General features: G+C 41.4%; 2 protein-coding genes across 3 annotated transcripts in view; one reads left to right on the top strand and one right to left on the bottom strand.

Moving 5' to 3' along the window:
• LOC137638563 (F-box only protein 31-like) overlaps nucleotides 1-10,259 on the bottom strand; it is a 62,626-nt gene extending 52,367 nt beyond the window's left edge. The window contains exons 1-4 of one of the 2 annotated variants that reach the window (XM_068370733.1): nucleotides 10,148-10,259; nucleotides 7,994-8,229; nucleotides 6,951-7,013; nucleotides 22-98 (exon numbers count right to left, since the gene is read on the bottom strand). In XM_068370733.1, coding sequence (XP_068226834.1) covers nucleotides 22-98; nucleotides 6,951-7,013; nucleotides 7,994-8,150 — 297 coding nt within the window. In that variant the 5' untranslated portion in view covers nucleotides 8,151-8,229; nucleotides 10,148-10,259. The remainder of the gene's footprint in view (nucleotides 1-21; nucleotides 99-6,950; nucleotides 7,014-7,993; nucleotides 8,230-10,147) is intronic. The other variant, XM_068370732.1, reaches the window with a different exon arrangement.
• Nucleotides 10,260-16,335: 6,076 nt separating this feature from the next.
• The window catches only part of LOC137638564 (enolase-phosphatase E1-like), a 50,419-nt gene continuing 39,189 nt past the window's right edge, over nucleotides 16,336-27,565 (top strand). Inside the window, exon 1 of the mRNA XM_068370735.1 lies at nucleotides 16,336-16,495. Within this exon, the coding sequence (XP_068226836.1) occupies nucleotides 16,446-16,495 (50 nt within the window). The 5' untranslated portion in view covers nucleotides 16,336-16,445. The remainder of the gene's footprint in view (nucleotides 16,496-27,565) is intronic.

Raw genomic sequence — 27,565 nt, 5'->3', positions numbered from 1 at the left:
TCAAGAGGCACTGTTTCTAACCTTTATTTCAAGCAAGCTTCCATAATGATCCCACTCAATCTGGTAAACGCCCAAGATGGATTTGTATTTGTGAAGCACTGATAAGGAAATAACTCGTTAGAAAAAAATATTATACTGCACTTGAATAGAAACAGTAGTGTACTAGCATACGGCTGAATCTACAAAATATGCTTGCAATATTTCTAGCTGCTGTAAAATGTTATTTTCCTTAGTAAAATAAATTTTTGAATATACTTACCCGTTGATCATGTAGCTGCAGCTCTGCTGCCCGACAGAAAAAACCTACGGGCGGAATACGCCAGCGATCGCTATACAGGTGGGGGTGTACATCAACAGCGCCATCTGTCGAGTAGGTACTCAAGTACTTCTTGTCAACAAAGAACCAATTTTCTCCTCGGTCCACTGGGTCTCTATGGGGAGGAAGGGCGGGTCCTTTAATTCATGATCAACGGGTAAGTATATTCAAAAATTTATTTTACTAAGGAAAATAAAATTTTTCAATATTAATCTTACCCGTTGATCATGTACTGTAGCTGATTCACACCCAGGGGGGTGGGTGGAGACCAGCATACATGTTAACATTAGAAGCTAAGTATTCCGTATTTCATTTTAGCAGTTATTCAAAATAACAAACATAAAATTAATAAGTACCTGGTAAGGAAGTCGACTTGAACAATTACTCTGCCTTTTTAAGTACGTCTTCCTTACTGAGCCTCGCGATCCTCTTAGGATGCTGAGCGACTCCTAGGTGCTGAAGTATGAAGGGCTGCAACCCATACTAAAGGACCTCATCACAACCTCTAATCTAGGCGCTTCTCAAGAAAAGAATTTGACCACCCGCCAAATCAACCAGGATGCGAAAGGCTTCTTAGCCTTCCGTACAACCCAAAAACAACAATAAAAACATTTCAAGAGAAAGATTAAAAAAGGTTATGGGATTATGGGAATGTAGTGGTTGAGCCCTCACCTACTACTGCACTCGGTGCTACGAATGGTCCCAGGGTGTAGCAGTTCTCGTAAAGAGACTGGACATCTTTAAGGTAAAATGATGCGAACACTGACTTGCTTCTCCAATAGGTTGCATCCATTACACTCTGCAGAGATCTGTTTTGTTTGAAGGCCACTGAAGTTGCGACAGCTCTAACTTCATGTGTCCTTACCTTCAGCAAAGCATGGTCTTCCTCATTCAGATGAGAATGAGCTTCTCTAATCAAAAGTCTGATGTAATAAGAAACTGCGTTCTTCGACATCGGTAAAGCAGGTTTCTTAATAGAGCACCATAAAGCTTCTGATTGTCCTCGTAATGGCTTCGTACGTCTTAAATAGTACTTAAGAGCTCTTACTGGGCATAGTACTCTCTCTTGTTCGTTTCCAACCAAACTGGACAGACTTGGAATCTCAAACGATTTGGGCCAAGGACGAGAAGGGAGTTCGTTTTTAGCTAAAAAACCAAGCTGTAAGGAACATGTAGCCGTTTCAGATGTAAATCCTATGTTCCTGCTGAAGGCGTGTATCTCACTGACTCTTTTAGCTGTTGCTAAGCAGACGAGGAAAAGAGTCTTCAAAGTGAGATCTTTAAAAGAGGCTGATTGAAGCGGTTCGAACCTTGCTGACATCAGGAACCTTAAAACCACGTCTAAGTTCCAACCTGGTGTGGCCAACCGACGCTCCTTCGAGGTCTCAAAAGACTTAAGGAGGTCCTGTAGATCTTTGTTGTTGAAAAGATCTAAGCCTCTGTGGCGGAAGACTGCTGCCAACATGCTTCTGTAACCTTTGATCGTAGGAGCTGAAAGGGATCTTACCTTCCTTAGGTGTAAAAGGAAGTCAGCTATCTGAGTTACAGAGGTACTGGTTGAGGATACTGAATTCGCCTTGCACCAGCTTCGGAAGACTTCCCATTTTGACTGGTAGACCTTGAGAGTGGATGTCCTCCTTGCTCTGGCAATCGCTCTGGCTGCCTCCTTCGAAAAGCCTCTAGCTCTTGAGAGTCTTTCGATAGTCTGAAGGCAGTCAGACGAAGAGCGTGGAGGCTTGGGTGTACCTTCTTTACATGCGGCTGACGCAGAAGGTCCACTCTTAGAGGAAGAGTCCTGGGAACGTCTACTAGCCATTGCAGTACCTCGGTGAACCATTCTCTCGCGGGCCAGAGGGGAGCAACCAACGTCAACCTTGTCCCTTCGTGAGAGGCGAACTTCTGCAGTACCTTGTTGACAATCTTGAACGGGGGGAACGCATAAAGGTCTAGATGGGACCAATCCAGAAGAAAGGCATCTATGTGAACAGCTGCTGGGTCCGGAATCGGTGAGCAATAATTTGGGAGCCTCTTGGTCATCGAGGTAGCGAACAGATCTATGGTGGGCTGACCCCACAAGGCCCATAGTCTGTTGCAAACATTCTTGTGAAGGGTCCATTCTGTTGGGATGATCTGACCCTTCCGGCTGAGGCGGTCTGCCATGACATTCTTGTCGCCTTGAATGAACCTCGTTACTAGAGATATTTTTCGATCTCTTGACCAGGTGAGGAGGTCCCTTGCGATCTCGAACAACGTCATCGAATGAGTCCCTCCTTGCTTGGAGATGTACGCCAAGGCTGTGGTGTTGTCGGAGTTCACTTCCACCACCTTGCCTAGAAGGAGGGACTTGAAGCTTCTCAAGGCCAGATGAACTGCCAGTAGCTCCTTGCAGTTGATGTGCAGTGCTCTTTGATCCGAATTCCACGTGCCCGAGCATTCCCGACCGTCCAGTGTCGCACCCCAGCCCGTGTCCGATGCGTCCGAGAAGAGAAGGTGGTCGGGGGTCTGAACAGCCAGTGGTAGACCTTCCCTGAGCAGAATGTTGTTCTTCCACCAAGTCAGTGCAGACTTCATCTTCTCGGAGATAGGAACTGAGACCGCTTCTAGCGTCATGTCCTTTCTCCAGTGAGCAGCTAGGTGATACTGAAGGGGTCGGAGGTGGAGTCTCCCTAACGCGATGAACTGGTCCAGCGATGAAAGCGTCCCTATCAGACTCATCCACTGTCTGACTGAACATCGGTTCTTCTTCAGCATGCTCTGGATGCATTCTTGGGCTTGACTGATTCTGGGGGCCGACGGAAAAGCCCGAAAAGCTTGACTCTGAATCTCCATACCTAGATATACTATAGTTTGGGATGGGACGAGTTGGGACTTTTCCATATTGACCAGGAGACCCAATTCCTTGGTCAGATCCAGAGTCCATTTTAGATTCTCCAGACAGCGACGACTTGACGCAGCTCTTAAAAGCCAGTCGTCCAAATAGAGGGAGGCTCTGATGTCTGCTAAATGCAGGAATTTGGCAATATTCCTCATCAGTTTGGTAAACACTAGAGGTGCCGTGCTTAGGCCAAAGCACAGGGCTTGGAACTGGTATACCACCTTCCCAAAAACGAACCTTAGAAAAGGTTGGGAATCTGGGTGGATGGGGACGTGAAAGTACGCGTCCTTTAGGTCTAACGAGACCATCCAGTCTTCCTTCCTGACCGATGCTAGAACCGACTTCGTCGTCTCCATGGTGAACGTCTGCTTGGTGACAAAGACATTTAGAGCACTGACGTCTAGCACCGGTCTCCACCCTCCTGTCTTCTTCGCCACTAAGAAGAGACGGTTGTAGAAGCCCGGGGATTGATGGTCCCGGACTATGACTACCGCTCCCTTTTGTAGCAAGAGAGACACCTCTTGCTGTAAAGCTAGCCTCTTGTCCTCCTCTCTGTACCTGGGAGAGAGGTCGATGGGAGTTGTTGCTAGAGGGGGCTTGCGCAAGAATGGAATCCTGTACCCCTCTCTGAGTAACTTCACAGACTGTGCGTCTGCACCCCTGTTCTCCCAGGCCTGCCAGTAGTTCTTGAGCCTGGCTGCCACTGCTGTCTGAAGAAGGTGGCAGTCAGACTCTGCCTTTTGAGGACTTGGAACCCTTCTTCTTGTTGCCACGTTGACTAACGGCACGAGTACCTCCTCTGCTGGAGGTTCTCCCACGAAAGGGCGGAATGAACCTAGACGCTGGTGTGTCCATCCTAGGTCTAGGCACGGAAGGTAAAGCTGTGACTTTACGTGCGGATGACGCCACCAGGTCATGAGTGTCTTTCTGGATCAACGAGGCGGCAATCCCCTTGATCAACTCTTCAGGAAAGAGACACTTCGATAGCGGAGCAAACATCAGTTCTGACTTCTGACATGGGGTGACTCCCGCCGACAAGAAGGAGCAAAGGTGATCCCGCTTCTTGAGAACTCCAGACACGAAAGAAGCCGCAAGCTCGCCAGACCCATCCCGTATGGCTTTGTCCATGCAGGACATGATGAGCATGGCAGAATCCTTATCCGAAGGGGAGGTCTTCCTGCTCAACGCTCCCAAACACCAGTCCAGGAAGTTAAAGATCTCGAACGCACGGAAAACTCCCTTAAAAAGATGGTCCATGTCCGAAGAAGTCCAGCAAATCTTGGAGCGTCTCATAGCCAGTCTGCGGGGAGAGTCTACCAGACTTGAGAAGTCGCCCTGGGCAGAGGCAGGAACTCCCAAGCCGAGAACCTCTCCCGTGGCATACCAGACGCTAGATCTGGAAGCAAGCTTGGCTGGGGGAAACAAGAAGGATGTCTTCCCAAGCTGCTTCTTGGCCTGCAACCACTCTCCCAGTACCCTAAAAGCTCTCTTGGACGAGCGAGCGAGTACGAGCTTCGTAAAGGCAGGAACTGCTGACTGCATGCCTAAAGCGAACTCAGAGGGAGGTGAGCGTGGAGCTGCAGACACAAACTGGTCCGGATACAACTCCTTAAACAGGGCAAGGACCTTCCCAAAGTCTAAGGAGGTAGGCGTAGTCTTGGGTTCATCTATGTCGGAGTGTTGGTCGTCCAAATGCGCAGCTTCGTCGTCATCAGAGATTCCTTCATCCGAATGCTGAGGAGGAAGCGGCAAAGGAGGACTCTGAACGGCAGAATCCGGCAGCACGGGTGCATGCGTAGCTGCACTGGATCCAACATCAAGCCGCTGTTGGTCAGTCTGAGAGCTGGCAACAACCAAAGCGGAGTGGTGGTGCGTGGTGGGGACCACCGAGGGTTGCGGAGACTGACGCACCGCGTCAAAACACGGCAGCTTGACTCCACCTTCCTGCTGATGCGGTAGCTCACGCACGGCAACGGAGGGTGCTGCACGTCGGCTAACGTCAACATGCGTCTGGCAGGGTCGACTGCGCATAGGTGGTGGAGCTCTCACAGCCGGAGTGTGGGAGCAGGCAGCCGCAGTGTCAGCTGGGCGCACAACCGTGGCAGGTTGTAGGCTAACGGGTGCATCGTCAACCTTCTCAGCACGATACTCCTGCATGAAGGAAGCTAGCTGAGTCTGCATAGACTGCAGCAAAGACCACTTAGGGTCTACAGCGGCTGGTGCGGCAACAGACGGAGTGATTGCCTGCTGCGGAACCACTCTACCTCTCTTGGGAGGTGTGCAGTCTACGGAGGACTGCGGCGAGTCCGAACTGACCCAGTGGCTACACCTGGGCCGTTGGACTCGTTCGGAAGGGACCTTGCGCTTGAGAGGTCGTGAGACCTTGGTCCAGCGTTTCTGCCGAGAAACTTCTTCCGCAGACGAGGAATGAATGGGCTCACTCGTCTGTTTGTGGGTGGGACGATCTCGGCAAGATACGTCCTCAACCACGGAGGGAACGTCTGTCCGCTGATCAAGGCCTGTCGAACCCTTTGGTCGTACGACATTGCTTCTCCCCTGGGCTTGGGAGCTTGCAAGAGGTCCCGGACTGGGAGGACGACAGGCACGAACAGACGCACCCTCATGCGTAACACTGACACTTTTCACTGCACTGACACTCACTTCACTTCCCACTGCACTTTTATCTTTCAACTCCCTGACGTCAGCCATGAGTTGATTGCGGTCATTCGCTAATGACTCAACTCTCTCACCAAGAGCCTGAATGGCACGCATCATATCCGCCATCGAAGGTTGATGAGAGCTAGTAGGAGGGTCGGGTGTAACCACTACAGGGGAAGGAAAAGGTTGAGGGGCATGGGGAGAGGAAAAATCAATAGAGCGAGACGAACTCCTCCTGATCCTATCCTTCTCTAGCCTACGTGCATACTTAAGGAATTCTTGAAAATCGAATTCCGAAAGCCCAGCGCATTCTTCACATCGATCTTCCAATTGACAGGCTTTACCCCTACAATTGGAACAAACGGTGTGCGGATCGATCGAGGCCTTCGGAAGACGCCTAGAACAGTCCCTAGCGCTACACTTCCTGTACTTGGGGACTTGAGTAGGGTCAGACATCTTGAATTAGTCAAAGGGGGGAAATCCAAAATCTATCCAAGTCGTCAACAAATAATCCAAAATCTAATCAATGAAAGTGAGAAAGTATTGAGGATAACTTCTGCACAGCGAAAGCTAATAACTAGAGAGAATACTTCACCAAATAACGTGAAAATCAACTCCAGAAAACAACAGCGTATCAAGTAGGTCTTGCCGGTGGCACGACAGAGAGAAAATTGGTTCTTTGTTGACAAGAAGTACTTGAGTACCTACTCGACAGATGGCGCTGTTGATGTACACCCCCACCTGTATAGCGATCGCTGGCGTATTCCGCCCGTAGGTTTTTTCTGTCGGGCAGCAGAGCTGCAGCTACATGATCAACGGGTAAGATTAATATTGAAAAATGAAAGTTATATCTATAACACAGTTCTAGACAAATACAAATGATTTGATAAAAGAGTTGCTGAAGCTTAGAATAGAAAAATTCCAATCATTTTACCACAAGTCTTATAATTATAATTAAACTCCACAACCAAAGTTTTATCCTAATTATTTATTATTTTATAACTATGAATAAATACAAGCAGTTATCCTATTTGCATTATATTTTGCATTTACTGAGTACTTTTCAAAGTCAACAGAAAAAATAAATTTGTAACAGCTTACAATTTGCATAAAGCTGTCGGTAGGATTTTACATTGCCTAGCTCAACCACATTCTGGTGAAGTTCTGTAAGTAAAAAGGGATAAATTCAATAACAAGAGAACTGGATAAAATAATAAAACAGACATAGGAATGAGTCTCTCAAATATGTATTCTGTGCAAAGTGGACACAGATCTATTCATTTTAAAACACCATGGTATATACTCTTTGCAGACCTACATTTTTTTATAACTAATATTCTGACCATTGTTTGATGCCTTACGAGAGACTAACATTTCTAAAATGTGTTGTCAACTGGTTTCAAGTCGGGCTCAGTTTGTGCCACAGGACCTGGCATAGGGGTTATTATTATTATTATTATTATCATTATCACTTGCTAAGCTACAACCCTAGTTGGAAAAGCAGGATGCTATAAGCCCAGGGGCCCCAACAGGGAAAATAGCCCAGTGAGGAAAGGAAACAAGGAAAAATAAATTATTTCAATAACAGTAACATCAACTAAATAAATATTTCCTACATAAACTAGAAAAACTTTAACAAAACAAGAGAAAGAGAAACCAGATAGGAAAGTGCGCCCGAGTGTACCCTCAAGCAAGAGAACTCTAACCCTAGTTTAGGAAAGCTAAAACACCATTTTAATACCTTATATGGTTAGAGCAATCATTTGAAATTCTGAAGTAAGTCTTGATGTTCCTGGATTTGTCTTTGGGTATAGGAAAGTTCATTATAATCAAAGATGGAAATTCATCAAATTATTTAAGACTGCATATCCTATAAAAATGTTCCATAAAAATGGTGAAATCAAACCTATTCAAGTCAAATAACCATCACATGAATAGGTTTGAGATAAAACAATAAAATTTTTGGAGTAATTTTATATATGAAATTTAATCCATGCAATTTTAATTACTCTACAATTAAAATTGTGGCCAGGAAGCTATTAATAAACAAATAAACAAACACACAGACAGGGGTAAAACACAACCTCCTTCCAACTTTGTTGGTGGAGGTAATAAATTGGTAAAACACATTGACACTGTCTTACCTCTTTGGCAAATATGCTTCCATAATGTATCTATACAGGTAACTGAATACAAAGTGGTGTTTGTCAAGCTAACAGCAGCCAAGTCCTTAGCCTGGCATTTCTTCAGTATTTCTAGTATTACACATTCTGGAAGGGTTTCCAGAGTCAACACCGACATAGTATTGTACTTGCAATACTAATAAAGTACAGTACAGTACAGTAAAAGGCAAATATAGTCCTCCTCCACTGTCACTAACCTGCAACCAAAGGAAGTTAAAAATAGATTACTGTGAGAAAAAAATACTTTGTTACATAACAGCTAAATTGCAAACTAAAGGTATGGGAAAAAAATAAGGAATCAGAAAAATAGTAATAAAATGACTGAGTGAACTGTCTTTTCTACGTCAGGTGAAACTGCTTTCGGGCACCTCCTTGTATTCCAAAGACTCGTACCCCTTTCAAGGCTAATATAGTCCAAATATGTAAAGTATTAAACTATAAGTAAAAATGTTACACCAATACAAAATTACAGTAATGCTCAATACATCCTAAACTTTTGCTTTTAAAAACAATTTTAAGATAATCACTACTGTCAAAATTCATCCACAGAGTAAATCTACTTCATCAAAACTTTTGATTAATTAATATAGTATAGTAAAAGATGGCAATGTAGCAATATAAATCACCAGATATTATACCAGCTCAATGTAAAGGCTGCAGATAAATGAAAAAAAAAAAAAAAAATAGTACCCTGAGGTAAACCCACTCAAAAGAAATATGCTCATTACAGCAATCATGTTTGTATCGTTGTTGATAATTCAATAATTTTATAACATTTAATAGTGCAGCAACATTTTAGAAACTTTTTATAATGGATTAGCTACTTTAAATCGGTGGCAATTATAGAGCAAGGGGAAGGTATACAGACAGAAGGAGGTGTGTGTATGATAGCAGCGACCTATACCGTATGTGTGATGACGGCCAACTAAGAATATGGCAGTGTTAGAGGGAGGGTCGCAATGGAGCATTAGCCCCCTCGTTAAGTAAGTACTTAAAGGTACGGCTTGTAGGTTAGGTTAGGTAGGGGAAGTTTAGGTTAAGTGGTGTTCTTATGTAGAGGTTTTGTCAAAAAATTGATTAGAAAATGGGAAATTCCCATTTTCTATGCATGCAAGAGGAACTAGCCACTATTATACAACGGATCGGATGGAAGGGTTTACCACCTATCATTGTACCTTAGCCTCCTAAGCCCCGAAACAGGAAAATATGACAAAAATTCCACAATTTTCATGTATGACTTAAAACACTCTAGTTTACATTACAGGGGAGTCAAGACCATGCAATAAGGACATGGCACACTTCTCTTAGCTAGAGTAGCTTAGCATATATCGCTGTATTTTCCACGACCTCTAACCCTTTACGGTAACCAGGGGTAGGGTCACATAGATACAGTAGGAGACCGGTCCTGAAATACTACAGGTAGGTTAGATTAGAGCAGGTAATAATCCTTTTAATAACTTTGTTTCACATATCTGCAAGACTGCTAGTATTATATTCCCAGTTTATTATTATTATTATTATTATTATTATTAAATGCTAAGCTACAACCCTAGTTGGAAAAGCAGGAGCCTATAAGCCCAGGTGCTCCAACAGGGAAAATAGCCCAGTGAGGAAAGGAAACAAGGCAAAATACAATATTTAAAGAATAGTAACAACATTAAAATAAATATTTCTTATATAAACTTTAATAAAACAAGAGGAAGAGAAAACTTCAGTAGATAGAACAGTGCGCCCAAGTGTACCCTCAAGCAAGAGAACTCTAACAAATGACAGTGGAAGACCATGGTACAGAGGCTATGGCACTACCCAAGACTAGAGAACAATGGTTTGATTTTGGAGTGCTCTTCTCCTAGAAGAGCTGCTTACAATAGCTAAAGAGTCTCTTCTACCCTTTAAGGATTACTGTAACATTTTTTGGCTTGCCCAACCCAAAAACCCACATTCTCGTGTATAATTTTTATGCATCAGAATGTGGAGAAGGAAAAATTTGAGGTTTGCACCAATATCAATAATCAAAGAGCATAAAATGTATAGTAACCTGTAGGAAAAATATATAATTCATACATAAAAAAATAAAGTATTATAATATTAGCGTGACAATTCCCCTTAACCTACCAGTAGCGAAGAATTTTGCACCAACAAATTCACAAACCATCACGTAATCACTGTGACGTACATGGCAATATTTGTTTACCTTTGAGGAAGAAGATAGTTCCTGGTAACCTGGTCCTGGTTCCTTATTGCTCACTCCGCAAAATAAGTTTGCGGGCACTCTATCACTTTATAGATAGGTGCAAAGCTTCTAAGCTTATTCTTATTATTGTTATCAAGCTTATATTACCTGTGCCTTAAATAAATCAATACCGTAATGAGATTCTCAATCTTTACTTTTATTCCATTCTACTTTGAAATTAGATAGGATAACACCTTGCTATCATCAGTTTTTCCAATCTATTGTGGTCAGTATGGACTTCTTAAATTCTTTTATACGCATCGCCCTACTTATAAATGCAGCCAGATCCCTGCTAGGATTTTTCAGCGAACCTAAACTTATGTCTACATTCATTAGCTGTCCTAATTTTGGGCATAAAAATAAATGTTCGGTAGTATCTTCTTCATCTTTGCACAGGTTACACAAATTATCTTCATATTTTCCCCTGAAATTTGCTTTTAAATTGATCATATTTAATCTTGTCTTGTCTTCATTTCTCTGATAAAAGGCTGTGGGCTATTTCCTTTAATAAATCTTAATTTTTTCATTACTTTCTTTTCTTCTTCAATAGTTTCTTCTATTTTTCCATAATTCTTTTCTTGTTTTTTTTTTCAGGGTCCTTTTCCCCAAAATTCTTATTTCTTCAACTTCCATCCCATATTTACTACAGATTTCTTCTATGCTCTTGCTCCAGTACTTTCCATACGGGTTCAGCTGATCCTCAAATATCTCGTACTAGTTTTTTTTCCTCAGAGCTTATGATATTATGGAAGAATATTAATTTCTCATATTCTATTCTGCAGGACACCGGCCATATTCCTGTTTCTGCAAGTATGCCCCAATATGGAGTACTTGCAGGTTGTTTATACATATTTCTTATTATCTTATATTGGAGGTTTTCTAGATCTTTCATATCTTTGTCCCTTATTACACTCCAGGTCTTCACGTTGGCAAATATTGTTGGTACTACTACTGTTTCATATATTTCCTTTCTGACTTCCAATGCCATATTTCCTACTTTTCTCGTATCCCCATATTTTCGTATTTCTTGGGTCATATATGCGACCCTCTGGCTTTTTTTTTTTTTTTACTGATACTCAATTCTTTGTTTCCCTTCTCTGTGTACCATTCACCCAGATACTTATATTTCTTAACTAAACTTACTTGTCCGTTCTTCACTTTTGTTTCAATCTCCTCCTCTTTCTTGTTCTTTCTTTTGTCAATTATTAATACACCTGATTTTTGGGGGGTTGGTGTTGATTGTGAACTTCTTCAGGATCTCCAAGCTATGACAATTACTTATGGCACATTCTATACCTTCTTTCCTTCCTGTGGGAAACAATATCATCTACAAATACCAGTGATTCTATTTCAATATTTATCAATGTGATATTTTTTCTACTAATGCTATTCACTTTGTCAGTTGTGATACTGCATAGCTTGGGTCCATATTTAGTTCCTTGTCTCACATTTCCTTCAATCTTTATATCTCCTGTTGTACCTGCTTGACAGTTGATGGCTGCTCTACCTTTTTCATTCATTTTTTTTTTTTAACTATCAGTGCTTCCTTCCATCCTATCATTTTCCCATTTCTTTATATGCAATCCTATAGGTCTAGCTTATCGAAGGACTTATATGCATCACAGAACCATACGTATGTCGTCCCTCCCAAATAGGCATTATAGTCTATTACTTGTTTACTTGTTTTGGGTTTAAATCCAACCCTCCACTGAAGTCGAGTGAACTACTTCTCGGGCGGGTCCATATTAGTCATCTAACGAAACATTTTCATTATAACTTATACAATTCTTTGATTGTAGCATCTTCCAAATCACATGATCTTGTGAAAAGTAATGTCTTTAGTTTCTTCTTAAATTCAATTGCTCCCTTTAGGTCCTGCATTTAGTGTTAGCATATGATCGGCCGTAGATCTTCCTTCAATGCCTCCACACTGGAATCTACTCATCTCTTCTTTGAATCTGTTCTTATATTTTTCCATCCTTATTTTCTCGTATATTTTACTAATTATGCATGTGATAAATATGCCTCTTTTATTTTCTAGCTCCATTTTATTTCCCTTTTTTGTGGATTGAACGTATCCACTTCTCTTCCCACTCTTTATGGATACATTTGCTTTCGTCAATTTCTGTTGGGATCAGCATCGGACTTTCTATTATTTCTTTCCCCATCATTTCAATCACAACATTGTTCAATCCTTGCCTGTCCGTTGTGTATTTTGTCTTTCAGGCTTTTTTACGATGGCTTCTACTTCTTGATAGGTTATTTTCTCTTCCTTTTCTCTTCTATATAAGAGCTCTCCGAACATTTTAAATCTAAAGTCTCAAAGATTTTTACCATTCTTAAATAAAAAAGCAAGAATAGAATGACATTACCCTTGCTAAGATTTATTTCCATTGGGAATAGGGAGAGGTAGCCGTTATCGGAAGTCTAATTTACAGGAATTATTATTATTATTATTATTATTATTATTATTATTATTATTATTATTATTATTATTATTATTATTATTATCATTATTACTTGCTAAGCTACAACCCTAATTGGAAAAGCTAAATGCTATAAGCCCAGGGGTTCCAATAGGGAAAATAGCTCAGTGAGGAAAGGAAACAGAAAAATAAAATATTCTAAGAAGAGCAACGAGATTAAAAACATCTATAGAAACTATAAAAACTTTAACAAAATAAGAGGAAGAGAAATAAGATAGAATAGTGTGCCCGAGTGTACCCTCAAGTAAGAGAACTCTAAATTAAGAGAGTTGAAGACCATGGGATAGAGGCTATAGCACTATCCAAGATTAGATAACAATGGTTTGATTTTTGAGTGTCTTCCTAAAAGAGCTGTATACCATAGCTAAAGAGTCTCTTCTACCCTTACAAAAAGAAAGTGGCCACTGAACAATTACAGTGTAGTAAGAAAAATTGTTTGGTAATCTGTGTTGTCAGGTGTATGAGGACAGAAGAGGATGTGTAAGGAATAGGCCAGACTATTCGGAGTATGTGTTAGGTTAAGTGAAAATGAACCGTAATAGCGAGAGGAGCCAGTGTACTGCTGTCTGGCCAGTCAAAAGACCCCATAGCTCTCTAGCGGTAGTATTTCAACGGGTGGCTGATGCCCTGGCTAACCTACTACCTGAATTTCCCTGAAAACTAGGGAACTTATTTCGATTTAAAGAGATTGTGAATATTTCTTAGCTACCACATAATTTGAATGTCTATTTGTACTGATTAATTATAACGTCAAGCATCAGTTTACCAAATTTGGCTTCTGAATTTATCGTCATTTTTCAGTGTTCATTCCAAGATTTTAAGCTTTAATTTTTAGATCACATTTACCAGTAACTGGGAATTTTTCTGTAGGCCTATTGTTACTGTGGTTTATATGACAAGCAAAATTTTAATTATTTTTCATGAATATAAAAATGTGTTTTTCCTGCATTTTTTTCCTCCACAATACTGAGTGTCACTTCACGCTTAGTAACAATTTATCTAAACTTTTTTTTTCTTTTTTTACGCTCTTATCTAATTCTTCCCTATGTTCTTTATCTTGACTATACCCACATAGAATGTTCCTTTCACATTGGTCTTCAACTAATGTATAGCTATGGCTATTTCTACTTTCGCTATGTTTTAGGTACATCAGTTTCATTTTCATGTCTATTGCTTTACTGGATCTCTAATATAACATTATATGTATTGTTCCCTCCTCCTGTATATATACTATATCATAAGTTTATTTAGTTATATCTTTCTTAGCTTCTTCAAATCTTAATCAACATTATATCGCCAATATTAATTCTATTCGTAAATTATATGATTTTATCAACTAATTTTCTTGTGTTTAAACCTATAAAGGCCACTCATGAATGACAGTAGCAAGGGACAGTGACATTGCCCTACCGAGCAGGACAATACATAGAGACTGACCATATACTGTATAATATACATATGATCAGCACCCAAGCCCCCTCTCCACCCAAGCTAGGATCAAGAAAAGGCCAGGCAGTGGCTGCTGATTACTCAGCAGATAGACCTAGAGGCTCCCCAAAACCCCATATCCTTAGCTCACAAGGAGGGTGAGACTGCTGCATTTATGACTATAAGTATTGATGTTGGTGTAAATCTCTTATGTTGGTGCCACCAATATCTAATTTATTTTTTATTTTCCAAATAGGCCTACCATTTCACCTGTATTTCAACTATCCTTGTAATATTTAATTTCCTGTTACAAAGGTTTTGTGGTGGCCGATGTGGTAACGTCCTTAACTGGTGAACGCCAGACTGGGGTTCGAGGTCTGCTCAAACTCGTTAGTTCCTTTGGTCGCTGCAACTTTACCATACTTGTGAGCCCGAGGGGGGGGGGGATTGTTTGGAGAGCTTATAGGTCTATCTGCTGAGTCATCAGCAGCCATTGCTTAGTCCTTCTTGGTCCTAGCTTGGGTGGAGAGTGGACTCAGGCGCTGATCATATGTATATATGATCAGTCTCTAAGGCATTTTCCTGCTTGATAATGAATTGTCACTGTCCCTTGTCTCTGCCATTTATGTGTGACTTTTTTTTTACATTTGGTATTTCCTTGCACTTTTATTCCTTTATGGTTGTCCATGGCTATTTTAATTTGTTGGTTATATAATCTCATCTAGTCTACTTAAAAAATGATTAGTGACATATAATATACATTTAGTGGATTAAACTAGGGTATGGTTTTTTTTTCCATATCCTTATTAATCATGGATGCACGTCTACAAATATAATATCAATGATTTTTCTTTCTGATAAGTTGTCTGTTCTTATTAATGTAATTTAATCATAAAAGTTAGGTAGTTGACATTTTGTGTTCACTTACCATCTATCTGTATTAATAATGCTTCTGTCCATCTTATCACTATCCTCATCCACCTGTATGTCTCTCAAATAACAATCATTTAAGCATTCGCAGAAATTTCTGACCACCCAAGATAAATGTGAATGACAAACTTCAATATATTTATAAATATAAGTTTTGATGTCCACCACGTAAGGAAATTTCCGAAGAGCTCCTCTACATATTTCACATTTAGTCTTTGTTTTCCTTTGCACCTTAGCTGATAATAATAATAATAATAATAATAATAATAATAATAATAATAATAATAATAATAATAATAATAATAATAATAATAATAATAATAATATATTCTAAACTCTATAATTTGATTCTCAGATATGAAAATTTGTGCAAGTCAAAAGCTCATATTAGTGTACGCCAAATTCAACACATTTTATCATCTTTACCATATTGTAAATTGTATAATCTTGATTCTCAAAAATAGAAAATTTGCCTAAGTCAAAAGCTCATATTTGTGTGAACTAATTCAAATAATTTTTATTATTTTTACCATTTTCTAAATTGAATAATCTTGATTCTCAAAAATAGAAAATTTGCTTAAGTCAAAAGCTCATATTTGTGTGAACTAATTCAAATAATTCTTATTATTTTTACCATATTCTAAATTGAATAATCTTGATTCTCAAAAATAGAAAATTTGCCGAAGTCAAAACCTTATATTTGTGTGAACTAATTCAAATAATTCTTATTATTTTTGCCATATTCTAAATTGAATAATCTTGATTCTCAAAAATAGAAAATTTGCCTAAGTTAAAAGCTCATATTTGTTTGAACTTATTGAAACCATTTTTATTATCTTGACCATATTCTAATTTGTACTGTATAATCTTGATTCTCAAAAAAAGAAAAAAAAATGCGCAAGTCAAAAGCTCATATTTGCATGAACTAATTCAAACCATTTTATTGTCTATACCATACTCTAAATTGTATAATCTTAATTAACAAAAAAGGAAAATTTTCGTAAACCAAAAGCTCAAATTTGTGTGAACTGATTAAAAAAAAATTATCTTTACCATATTCTAAATTGTATAATATTGAATTATAAAAATGCGTAAATCAAAAGCTCATATTTGTGTGAACTAATTCAAACAATTTTCATTATCTTTACCGTATTCTAAATTGTATAATCTTTACTTTCAAAAAAGAAAATTTGCCCAAGTCAAAAGCTCATAACTAGCGCAACTTAAGGTAATCTGTCTCTATTACTACTACTGTACATACCGACGGTTTCCATGTTTTCATAAGAAAAAAAAGTGTACATCTGTACATCTATCCGTCTAATTTTTAGTGCAAGACATGTCGTTACAGTTGATTAGGAGAATTTTGTTTCGAAATTCTATTTACAGGTATGTGTTTGTAGAGTTAATGTTACATTGATTTTACATTTAACGTTGAGGGTATAAATGTTATTTAGGCTAACCTTAAGACTACCCGGTATCTACCTTAATGTATGTAGTAGTCAATACTAGATGATTCATGATATATAATAATTATACAGTGATTATGATAATTTTTGGTGATTATCGTTTAAAGTTTAATAAATCGACCAATCAGGTCAAACTATCTTGAATAGAACATGAAGCCGAAAAGATTTTAAATTTCTGTCTGGACTGTATATCAGAATTGAAAATATGGTTATTTTATGTTTTTGTGGTTCAAACGTGAAAATCATTATCCTATTTTCTTTAGATAAAATCCTGCACGGTAAACATAGGGAACGAAATATATATCGCCTAACCTGACTTAGGGTGCTATGTATATCGCATAGAAAACCCTTAAGGGGTGTATGTATCAAAGTGGCCACCTGTATGTATTATTATGGCTAACTTGGAATACGGCAGATAAGAAAGTAAGGGCACGGCTTGGGTGTTATTGTACTGTATTACAGGGCAATGTAACCCAGGGATAAAAATACTATTTTCTATAGAAAAAGGTCCGCTCTCTTCGAAAATGACACTCGTTCCCGTCGCAAATGAATAGTTTCAGAAATATATATATCTATATCCAACGATAATGGGGGACCCCCAGTGGAAACTCGGGGTTTTGGGTGGGGAAAATATACTGGGGAAATGGTATATAATGGTAAAACAAGCCTTTTCTTCTCTATACATTACCTTCTTGGATGTATAATAAACCGATGAAAAAATATGGTAATATTGAGCTGCGCAATCTAATGTTGGCAATATTAGCGTAACATGCTAACATTAGCAGTGTTTTTCATTTATTTGTTGACAGTCTACGGGTCGGTTGTAGTCGCTCTCGTTCGTTCGTTTGTACATAGCAAGTTTTGACCTTCTGTGCATAAACTCCTTCCACCTGCTCATAAACTCCGCCTCCACCAATAGGATTTCTTCTTCTCTACCCGCCAACTTCAACTATTCGAATAATGTCCGTTTTCTTTGAAAATGACAGATTCTTACTGAAAATAAAAACTTGATTATATCAGAAATATTAATCAATGGGGTCAGCGTGCGCAGCTCAGCATGTACTGCTCGCCAGTACATAGGAGTCCATAGCGGAGAAAAAATCGCTAGATTTTCAAAAGATATCCCTATTCTTAGACGCTCTAATGTGTTTTTTATTTATTTGCTGTTGAAATTGTCAAATTCAGTGAAAGCACATTATTTACTACAGGAAAAACTTTTTCCTGTTCGAAACGTTGTTCCGTCCATAACTGTATTTTACCTAAAATATATCCCCTAACCTGACTGGGTGGTATAAACCCTTAATAAACTATCTGTGCTCTGTACTGTAGTTACTTGTATTGCTGTGTAAGAGGGTTGTATAACGACGGACAGGTCCTTCTGCGGGCATAGAATACTCACTTAACCTAACCTACAAGCTGTGTCCTTACCTACTTGCCTAGGAGACTAGTTACCCTTGCGACCTCCGTAGCCTGCGGTATTATTAGCGATATGATTGAAAATAAGGGAATTATGGGGCATGGTCATCATCATACATACACCCCACTGTCTTTATCACAATCAGTTTCCAATTACAGAATCATTTTATTTTTTATGTGATTATGGTAGGTGATGAAACTGCTTTGTCATTAAATGTTTACCTATACTGTACTCTGGCACTATGGATAAAAGGAAACTCTTTGTTACCCCCTAACCCAACCTAGGATGGTTTGTGTTTACTTATTGGGAGTTAATGACCCCAAAATCCCTTGCCTAAGTTGACCTAAGATGCTGTGTACTTATCCCTCACATATTGAAGTATGAATGGCATATGAGTAATGATACACTGCCTGCCATTTTACCCCTTCCCAGTGACAAATCGTACCACCCCTGGAAAGGAAGTCTGAAAGTCTTAATAGAGGCTATCAATATATCAGTAACATCAAGTTTCACAGATTTGAATATATTTTTTGTGTTTGGCGAATGAAGAAGTCTTGGTTACACAGTAAAAGAAAATTGAATATTCCAACCTGACTTAAAAGTACTTTACTGTAGTGCTCTAATTATTTTGATTTTAAATTACTGTATGAACATTAGAAATATGTATTCTTTCTTAGTTTTTAGTTTATCTTTTAACCCGTTGAGTGCTGTTAGATGTAATAACTGTCCGCAACGGTATTTCTACACCCTTCGGCAACCTATTTTAGCTTTATTTATTATCTATAAACTGTATATGAAAATTTTATAAAATGGGAAAGAAATTTAGTCAGCTATATGATGAATGTTGTAAGGTCCTATCCAGTATAGTTTTTGTGCTGAGATTAAATAAGAAAATATAAGTGCCTTGGGCTTGGGTGCCATTTCATTTGGTGATGTGCCCTATTTGTTTCACTTGAAATGTCTATTTTTAGACTTTGAACTTATCCCTTAAAATTTGATAGAAAAAAAGATAAAATATTTGTGTATCCATTGGAAGAAGAATGTAGGGGAATTTTTTTTTCTTTACAATCCCAACCTGTTTTTAAATCTTATTAAATCTGGACTGTTGGTGTTGCTAGTGTGCGAAGGTAATACTTTTATTATTCTTGTTACGATTCAACTGATCTTGGGTCACAGATGATATTGTGTCTATTGAAGTTCTTGCTCAGTTTTTACAAGTCAATTACTATGAGATTTAAAGACATATATTTGGGGGTAACCCATGTAATAGTTTGAAACAGCTTGCTAAATATCAGTAATGGTTGTTGCATAAGGTAATGGCCCCATTTAATATACAATGCATGATTTGATAAACATTGTTATTGCTATTCTGTACTTTATTAATTTCAGTGAATCATTCTGAATATTCATATGCTGTATACATGGAAGTGCAAGCTTCACAACATAAAGTAATAACGAAAGGGTTTATAAGGATCTACATCAAAACCCCCTCTTGTATTGTGTAATTGCTTGAAATCACTCCTTAGTCTGCTCCGAGTTTGGGGTTTTTTAAGGCACTCCAAGTCAATTATTACCTCTAAGAGACAATCCATCAGCACCTTGTATCAGTGTCAAGGAACAGTACCCAGTACTTGAAGTAGTGTAAGTTTAGAGGAATATCTTTCTAGACTATCATTAACATCTTCCGAATCCTGAGATATGCTATTCATAGCCATTAATGGTTATACATGTAGTTCTACAAAAGATTTCCATACTCAGGCTTACAGTACTAAACTGGACCTATCTAACAGTCTAGACATCAAATATGCAATCATGTCCTTGGAAATTTAGATGTAGTATTGAGATTTTTCCAGACCTCTCTGTCTTCTTTGTGTTTAAAGAATTATCTGTAAAATCTTTCATCCACATGTTGTTCCTATTAAGAGGGTAAGTGAAGTACAGTATGACCCTTATCATGTTTCACTTCTAACTATATGGCTCTGACTTTTCTACTTGAATTTATGGCTAGAAATGATTTCAAGACTAAAAGCCTACTCGGATACGTTTCTTTACTTGAATATTTTTTTTTCAATATTAAACTTACCCGATGATCATATAGCTGTCAGCTCTGCTGCCCGACAGAAAAACCTACGGGCGGAATACGCCAGCGATCGCTATACAGGTGGGGGTGTACATCAACAGCGCCATCTGTCAAGTAGGTACTCAAGTACTCGATGTCAACAAAGAATCAATTTTCTCTCTGTCGTGCCACTGGCAAGACCTACTAAATACGCTGTTACTAACTGGATTTGTTTTCACAACCATTTGGTGAAGTACACTATTCCAGTTTTGAGCTTTCGCTATGCAGGGGTTTTATCTTCATTTCAAAACTTGAACTCGTTTTGGATAGATTTTATTTTGGTGACAAAGAGAGTATGGACTCTCTTTCACTTTTAAATGGCCGACCCTTCCCTTAGACGGAAGTGTGTTTAGGTTTTTAGTAATTTTGCTTAACACGTTATAGATCTTTATATTTTATATCTCTCCGCCTTTATTAGGCCTCTTCGATTAACTTTCCTTTTATTATAAACATATAAAAATAAATCTTTTTATGTTTTGTTTATTTGCGACCTTTCCTTTTAGTAGGCGGTCCTAACTTGGAACCGAAGTTAATCAACGTTGAGCCCGTTATATCGTATTTAACCTTTAAAGAATTTAAAACTTTTTAAATTTAATTTTTCAATATTAAACTTACCCGATAATCATGTAGCTGTCAACTCCGTTGCCCGACAGAATTCTACGGAAGGGATACGCCAGCGATCACTATACTAGAAGGGGGTGTACTCACCAGCGCCACCTGTGGCCAGGTACTGCAGTACTTCTTGTTGACACCACCTCAATTTTTCCTCTGTCGTGCTTCCGGCAAGACGTTCATGGATACGCTTATAATTTTGGAGTATTGTTCACGGTTTTTGGTGAAGTATTTCTCTAAGATTTCAGCTTTCGCTATACTGGAAACTTTTCTATTAGCTTAGATAGCTTTTATTTGGTTTTGATTAATGGTTAACGATCTTTTGCTTGATTTGGAATCCCCCTTGACTAGCTCTTTGATTCAAGATGTCCGACCTTTCACAAGCCCCTCCCCATAGACGATGTAGGTCTTGTAATAGGCGTATTCCGAAGGCCTCGGTTGATCCTCACACCGCTTGTTCCGACTGTAGGGAAAGACCCTGTCAGTTGGAAGATCGATGTGAGGAATGCGCCGAACTTTCGGAACTTGAGTTTGTTCGATTCCTTAAATATTCAACTAAGTTAGAGAGAGAGAGAGTTAGGAGGAGTTCTGCTCGCTCTTCGCTTTTTTCCTCACCTCATGATCCTCAACCTTTTCCTCCCCCTGTAGTGGCTACCCCTGAACCTACTATTTGTGCTCAGCCTGATATGTCCGATGTTTTGCGTGCCATTCAGGCTTTAGGTGACAAAGTGGAATCGGTAGTGAGTGACTATAAGTTTCTCTTGGCGGACGTCAAAGAACTTAAGGTCAAAAGTGCAGTGGGAGGTGGTAGTGCCAGTGCTGTGCCAAGTGCTAGTGTCAGCGCGGTGCCGAGTGCTAGTGTCAGTGTCAGTGTTGTGCGTGAGGGTACTTCTGTGCGTGCCAGTCGTCCTCCCAGTCCGGGACCTCTTGCAAGCTCCCAAGCCCAGGGGAGAAGCAATGTCGAAGGGCAAAAGGGTTCGGCAGGCCTTGATCGGCGCACAGAAATATCCTCGGTGGTTGCGGGCGTGTCTTACAGAGACCGTCACTCCCACCCGCAGACGATTGAGCCCTTATTTTCCTCGTCTGCAGGAGAAATTTCGGGGAGAAAACGCTGGACTCAGGTCTCTAGACCTCTTAAACGTAAAGTCCAGACCTCAAGAGTTCAACAACCCGGATGCAGTCATTGGATTAGCTCTGACTCTCCGCAGTCATCAGGTGACTGTACACCTCCTAAGAGAGGTAAGGCGATACCTCAACAGACCTCATCTTCTGTTAAGGCTTTGCCTCAGCAGACCTTAGCGTCTGTTGATCCCAAGATGACTTTGCTGCAGTCCATGCAGTCGCAGCTTGCGGTCTTAATGCGTGAGTTTCAGGCTGAGAAGGTTACACCTCCTCCTGCGAGCGCTCCGCCTCACCGCAGTCCAGTCTGCCAGGCGTACGAAGTTGAGGTTCCTCAGGCTACCTTACCGCGTTCGGAGTTGCCAGTTACCAGCGTTGTGCAGCAACCTCCACCTTCCTTAAGACAACCTCAACAATGGGAACAGGAGTCTTATGCCTTACTTCCTCCTCTTCCTCTTGCGGTTAGACCATCGAGGCAACAACCTCTTGAGGTACGACAACCTCTTCCATCCATGAGGCAACCACCTCAGCTCTCGCTGCAGCGACCTCAACTTTCCTCAAGGCGAGAGCCTCAACTCTTAAGGCTAGCACCTCAAGAACCTCAACTCGTGAGACAAGAACTGCGTTCTGCGCAACCGCTACCTCAACTCTCGCAGCTCACACCGCAAGAACCTCAACTCGTGAGACAGGAACCTGCTACTGCGCATCCACAACCCTTGCAGCAAGCGCAACTCTTGGGACAGGAAGCTCATGCTAGGAGTCAGCCACCTCAACGCATGCATCTACCTTCCTCTACTCTACCTGACCAGTCTTTGCAGCCTGAACCTCAGGTTTTAATTCAGTCGCCTCTCTCCACACTTGCTCCTCAGACCGCCGCAGAACCTCCTTCTTCCCAACCTCTTGACTTTGTAGTTACCAGCCCTCATCCTCTTCAACAGAGACTTGAGGATGAAACCGCAAGTGTTTATGCACCCGCTTGTCAAGATTCTGCTGTTCAGCACACCGCTGTTACTGTACCTCTCGCTTCGCAACACTCTGGTGATGAGGTTTCTGAGGAGGAAGCTGCGCACCTAGATGATCCCTCTTCGGACGTGGAGGAACCCAAGTCTTCTCCTCACTCCATTGACTTTCGCAAGGTCCTGGCTCTTTTCAGAGAGGTATACCCGGACCATTTTGTTTCTGCTACCCCCCGCTCTCCTCCATCTGAGTTTTCGCTGGGCATGCAACCTGTTAAGTCGGCCTATACTAAGCTCGTCTTTGCTAGATCCTCTAAGAGAGCTTTAAGAATGTTAGGGGATTGGTTGCAGTCCAAACAGCAACTAGGGAAGACTTCCTTTATGTTCCCACCTACTAAGCTGACTTCTAAGGCGGGCGTATGGTATGCCACAGGAGAGGAACCAGGCTTGGGAGTCCCTGCCTCTGCCCAGGCTGACTTCTCAAGTTTGGTCGACTCTCCTCGTAGATCAGCGATGAGGCGCTTTAAGGTCTGCTGGACCTTTTCCGACTTAGACCACTTCTTAAAGGGTATCTTTCGTGCCTTTGAGATTTTCAATTTTCTCGACTGGTGCCTGGGGGCCTTGAGCAAGAAGACCACCCCTGCGGACAAGGACTCAGCCATGCTTATAATGTCCTGCATGGATAAAGCAATTCGGGATGGGTCCGGCGAGCTTGCATCAATGTTTGTTTCAGGAGTCCTTAAGAAAAGGGAGCAACTTTGCACTTTTCTTTCTACTGGCATCACATCTTGTCAAAGGTCTCAACTCCTTTTTGCTCCGCTTTCTAAGTTCTTGTTCCCCGAAGAGCTTATCAAGGATTTGTCTGCGGCCCTTATTCAGAAGGACACTCATGACCTTGTGGCCTCTTCAGCTCGTAAGGCTAAGGTTGCTCCCTCAGTTCCCAGAACTTACCGCACCCCAGTGGCCGATACTCCTGCTACAAGGTTTATTCCGCCCTTTCGTGGCAGAGCCCCCAGCCGAGGAAGTACCCGTCCAGACTCTTCCAGGAGCAGGTCTAGGAAAGGTCCCAAGACTTCAAAAGGCAAACACTGACTCTCCTCCTCTCCAGACAGCAGTAGGAGCCAGACTCAAGACCTTCTGGCAAGCTTGGGAAAGAAGAGGTGCAGACGCCCAGTCTGTCAAGTGGCTGAGGGAGGGTTACAGGATACCATTCTGCCGCAAACCCCCTCTGACCACTTCTCCCATCAACCTCTCTCCCAACTACAAGGAAAAGGACAAGAGGCTAGCGTTACACCAGGAGGTGTCGCTCCTGTTACAGAAGAAGGCAGTGGTTATAGTCCGGGACCATCAATCCCCGGGCTTCTACAACCGTCTCTTTCTGGTGGCCAAGAAGACAGGAGGTTGGAGACCGGTGCTGGACGTCAGCGCGCTCAATGCTTATGTCACCAAGCAGACGTTCACTATGGAGACGACGAAGTCGGTCCTAGCAGCGGTCAGGCAGGAGGACTGGATGGTCTCGTTGGATCTGAAAGACGCTTACTTTCACGTTCCTATTCATCCAGACTCCCAACCTTTCCTGAGATTCGTTTTTGGAAAGGTTGTGTACCAATTCCAAGCCCTGTGTTTTGGCCTAAGCACAGCTCCTATGGTGTTTACGCATCTGATGAGGAATATTGCAAAATTCCTCCACTTATCGGACATCAGAGCCTCCCTTTATTTAGACGACTGGCTGTTAAGAGCCTCCACGAGTCGTCGCTGTCTGGAGAGTCTCAACTGGACTTTGGACTTGATCAAGGAACTGGGTCTATTAGTCAACTTAGAAAAGTCCCAGCTCATTCCCTCCCAATCCATTGTTTACCTGGGAATGGAGATTCGGAGTCAGGCTTTTCGGGCTTTTCCATCGGCCCCAAGGATAAGCCAAGCCCTAGAATGCATCCTGAGCATGCTGAAGAGGAACAGTTGCTCGGTGAGACAGTGGATGAGTCTAACAGGGACCCTATCATCGTTAGCCCTGTTTGTCGAGTTAGGGAGACTCCACCTCCGCCCTCTCCAATTCCATCTAGCAGCTCATTGGGACAAGGATTTGACGCTAGAAGCAGTCTCTATTCCTGTCACCAAAGAGATGAAAACCACTCTCTTGTGGTGGAAGACCAACCTCCTTCTCAAGGAGGGTCTATCGTTAGCGATTCAGACCCCCAATCTTCATCTCTTCTCGGACGCATCAGACTCGGGCTGGGGCGCGACCTTGAACGGACAGGAATGCTCGGGAACATGGAACAAGGAACAGGAAACGCTCCACATCAACTGCAAGGAGCTGCTGGCAGTTCATCTGGCCTTAATGAACTTCAAGTCCCTCCTGCTAGGCAAGGTGGTGGAGGTGAACTCCGACAACACCACAGCCTTGGCTTACATCTCCAAGCAGGGAGGGACCCATTCGAGGAAGCTGTACGAGATAGCAAGGGACCTCCTCATTTGGTCAAGAAGTCTAAATCTCACTCTAGTAACGAGGTTCATTCAAGGCAACATGAACGTCTCAGCAGATCGCCTAAGCAGAAAAGATCAAGTCATCCCCACGGAATGGACCCTTCACAAGAGCTTGTGCAACAGACTTTGGACCTTGTGGGGTCAGCCTACGATAGATCTGTTCGCCACCTCCATGACCAAGAGGCTTCCTTTGTACTGTTCCCCAGTTCCAGACCCAGCAGCAGTTCACGTGGATGCTTTTCTGCTGAATTGGTCCCATCTCGACCTTTATGCATTCCCGCCGTTCAAGATCATCAACAGAGTCATTCAGAAGTTCGTCTCGCACGAAGGGACACGGCTGACGCTGGTTGCTCCCCTTTGGCCTGCAAGAGAATGGTTCACAGAGGTACTACAATGGCTGGTCGACGTTCCCAGGACTCTCCCTCTAAGAGTGGACCTTCTACGTCAACCTCACGTAGACAAGGTACACCCAAACCTCCACGCTCTTCGGCTGACTGCCTTCAGACTGTCGAAAGATTCGCTAGAGCTAGAGGCTTTTCGAAGGAGGCAGCCAGAGCGATTGCCAGAGCAAGGAGGGTATCCACTCGTAGAGTCTACCAATCCAAGTGGGAAGTCTTCCGAAGCTGGTGCAGAGCCAATGCAGTGTCCTCTACCAATACCTCTGTAACCCAAGTAGCTGACTTCCTATTACATCTAAGGAATGAGAGATCCCTTTCGGCTCCTACGATTAAAGGGTACAGAAGTATGTTGGCTTCAGTTCTCCGCCACAGAGGTTTGGACCTTTCTTCCAACAAGGACCTTCAAGACATCCTTAAATCTTTCGAGACTTCTAAAGAACGTCGTTTATCCACTCCAGGCTGGAATCTAGACGTAGTCTTAAGGTTCCTTATGTCTCCTAGGTTCGAACCTCTCCAGTCAGCTTCCTTCAAAGACCTTACTATCAAGACTCTTTTCCTCGTCTGCCTTGCAACAGCTAAAAGAGTTAGTGAGGTTCACGCCTTCAGCAAGAACATTGGGTTCACATCCGAATCTGCAACATGTTCTTTACAGCTCGGATTTTTAGCTAAGAATGAACTTCCTTCACGTCCTTGGCCTAGATCGTTCGAAATTCCTAGCCTTTCCAACATGGTGGGTAACGAGCTAGAAAGAGTTCTTTGCCCTGTCAGAGCTCTAAAATATTATCTTAATAGGTCAAAACCTATACGAGGACAGTCAGAAGCCTTATGGTGTGCAATCAAGAAACCTTCGATGCCTATGTCCAAAAACGCAGTTTCGTATTATATAAGGCTTCTGATTAGAGAAGCCCATTCTCACATGAAGGATGAAGACCTTGCTTTGCTGAAGGTAAGGACCCACGAAGTGAGAGCCGTAGCCACTTCGATGGCCTTTAAACAGAACCGTTCTCTGCAGAGCATTATGGATGCAACTTATTGGAGGAGCAAGTCAGTGTTTGCCTCATTTTATCTTAAAGATGTCCAGTCTCTTTATGAGAACTGCTACACCCTGGGACCATTCGTAGCAGCGAGTGCAGTAGTAGGTGAGGGCTCAGCCACTACATTCCCTTAATCCCATAACCTTTTTTAACCTTTCTCTTGAATGCTTTTATTGTTGTTTTTTGGGTTGTTACGGTAGGCTAAGAAGCCTTCCGCATCCTTTTTTGATTTGGCGGGTGGTCAATTCATTCTTGAGAAGCGCCTGGGTTAGAGGTTGTGTAGAGGTCCTTTAGTATGGGTTGCAGCCCTGTATACTTCAGCACCTTAGAGTTGTTCAGCCTCCTAAGAGGATCGCTGCGCTCAGTAAGGAAGACGAACTTATTAAAGGCAGAGTAATGGTTCAAGTCGACTTCCTTACCAGGTACTTATTATTTCATTGTTATTTTGAATAACTGATTATATGAAATACGGGATACTTAGCTATCTTATAGTCATGTACACTGGTTTGCACCCACCTCCCTGGGTGTGAATCAGCTACATGATTATCGGGTAAGTTTAATATTGAAAAATGTTATTTTCATTAGTAAAATAAATTTTTGAATATACTTACCCGATAATCATGATTTAATTCCTCCCCATAGAGAACCAGTGGACCGAGGAAAAATTGAGGTGGTGTCAACAAGAAGTACTGCAGTACCTGGCCACAGGTGGCGCTGGTGAGTACACCCCCTTCTAGTATAGTGATCGCTGGCGTATCCCTTCCGTAGAATTCTGTCGGGCAACGGAGTTGACAGCTACATGATTATCGGGTAAGTATATTCAAAAATTTATTTTACTAATGAAAATAACA

The sequence above is a fragment of the Palaemon carinicauda genome, chromosome 3, assembly GCF_036898095.1.
Source record: "Palaemon carinicauda isolate YSFRI2023 chromosome 3, ASM3689809v2, whole genome shotgun sequence".
Taxonomy (NCBI): Eukaryota; Metazoa; Arthropoda; class Malacostraca; order Decapoda; family Palaemonidae; genus Palaemon; species Palaemon carinicauda.
The sequence above is the reverse complement of the archived record's forward strand: the minus strand, read 5'-3'. Positions and strand labels throughout refer to the sequence as shown.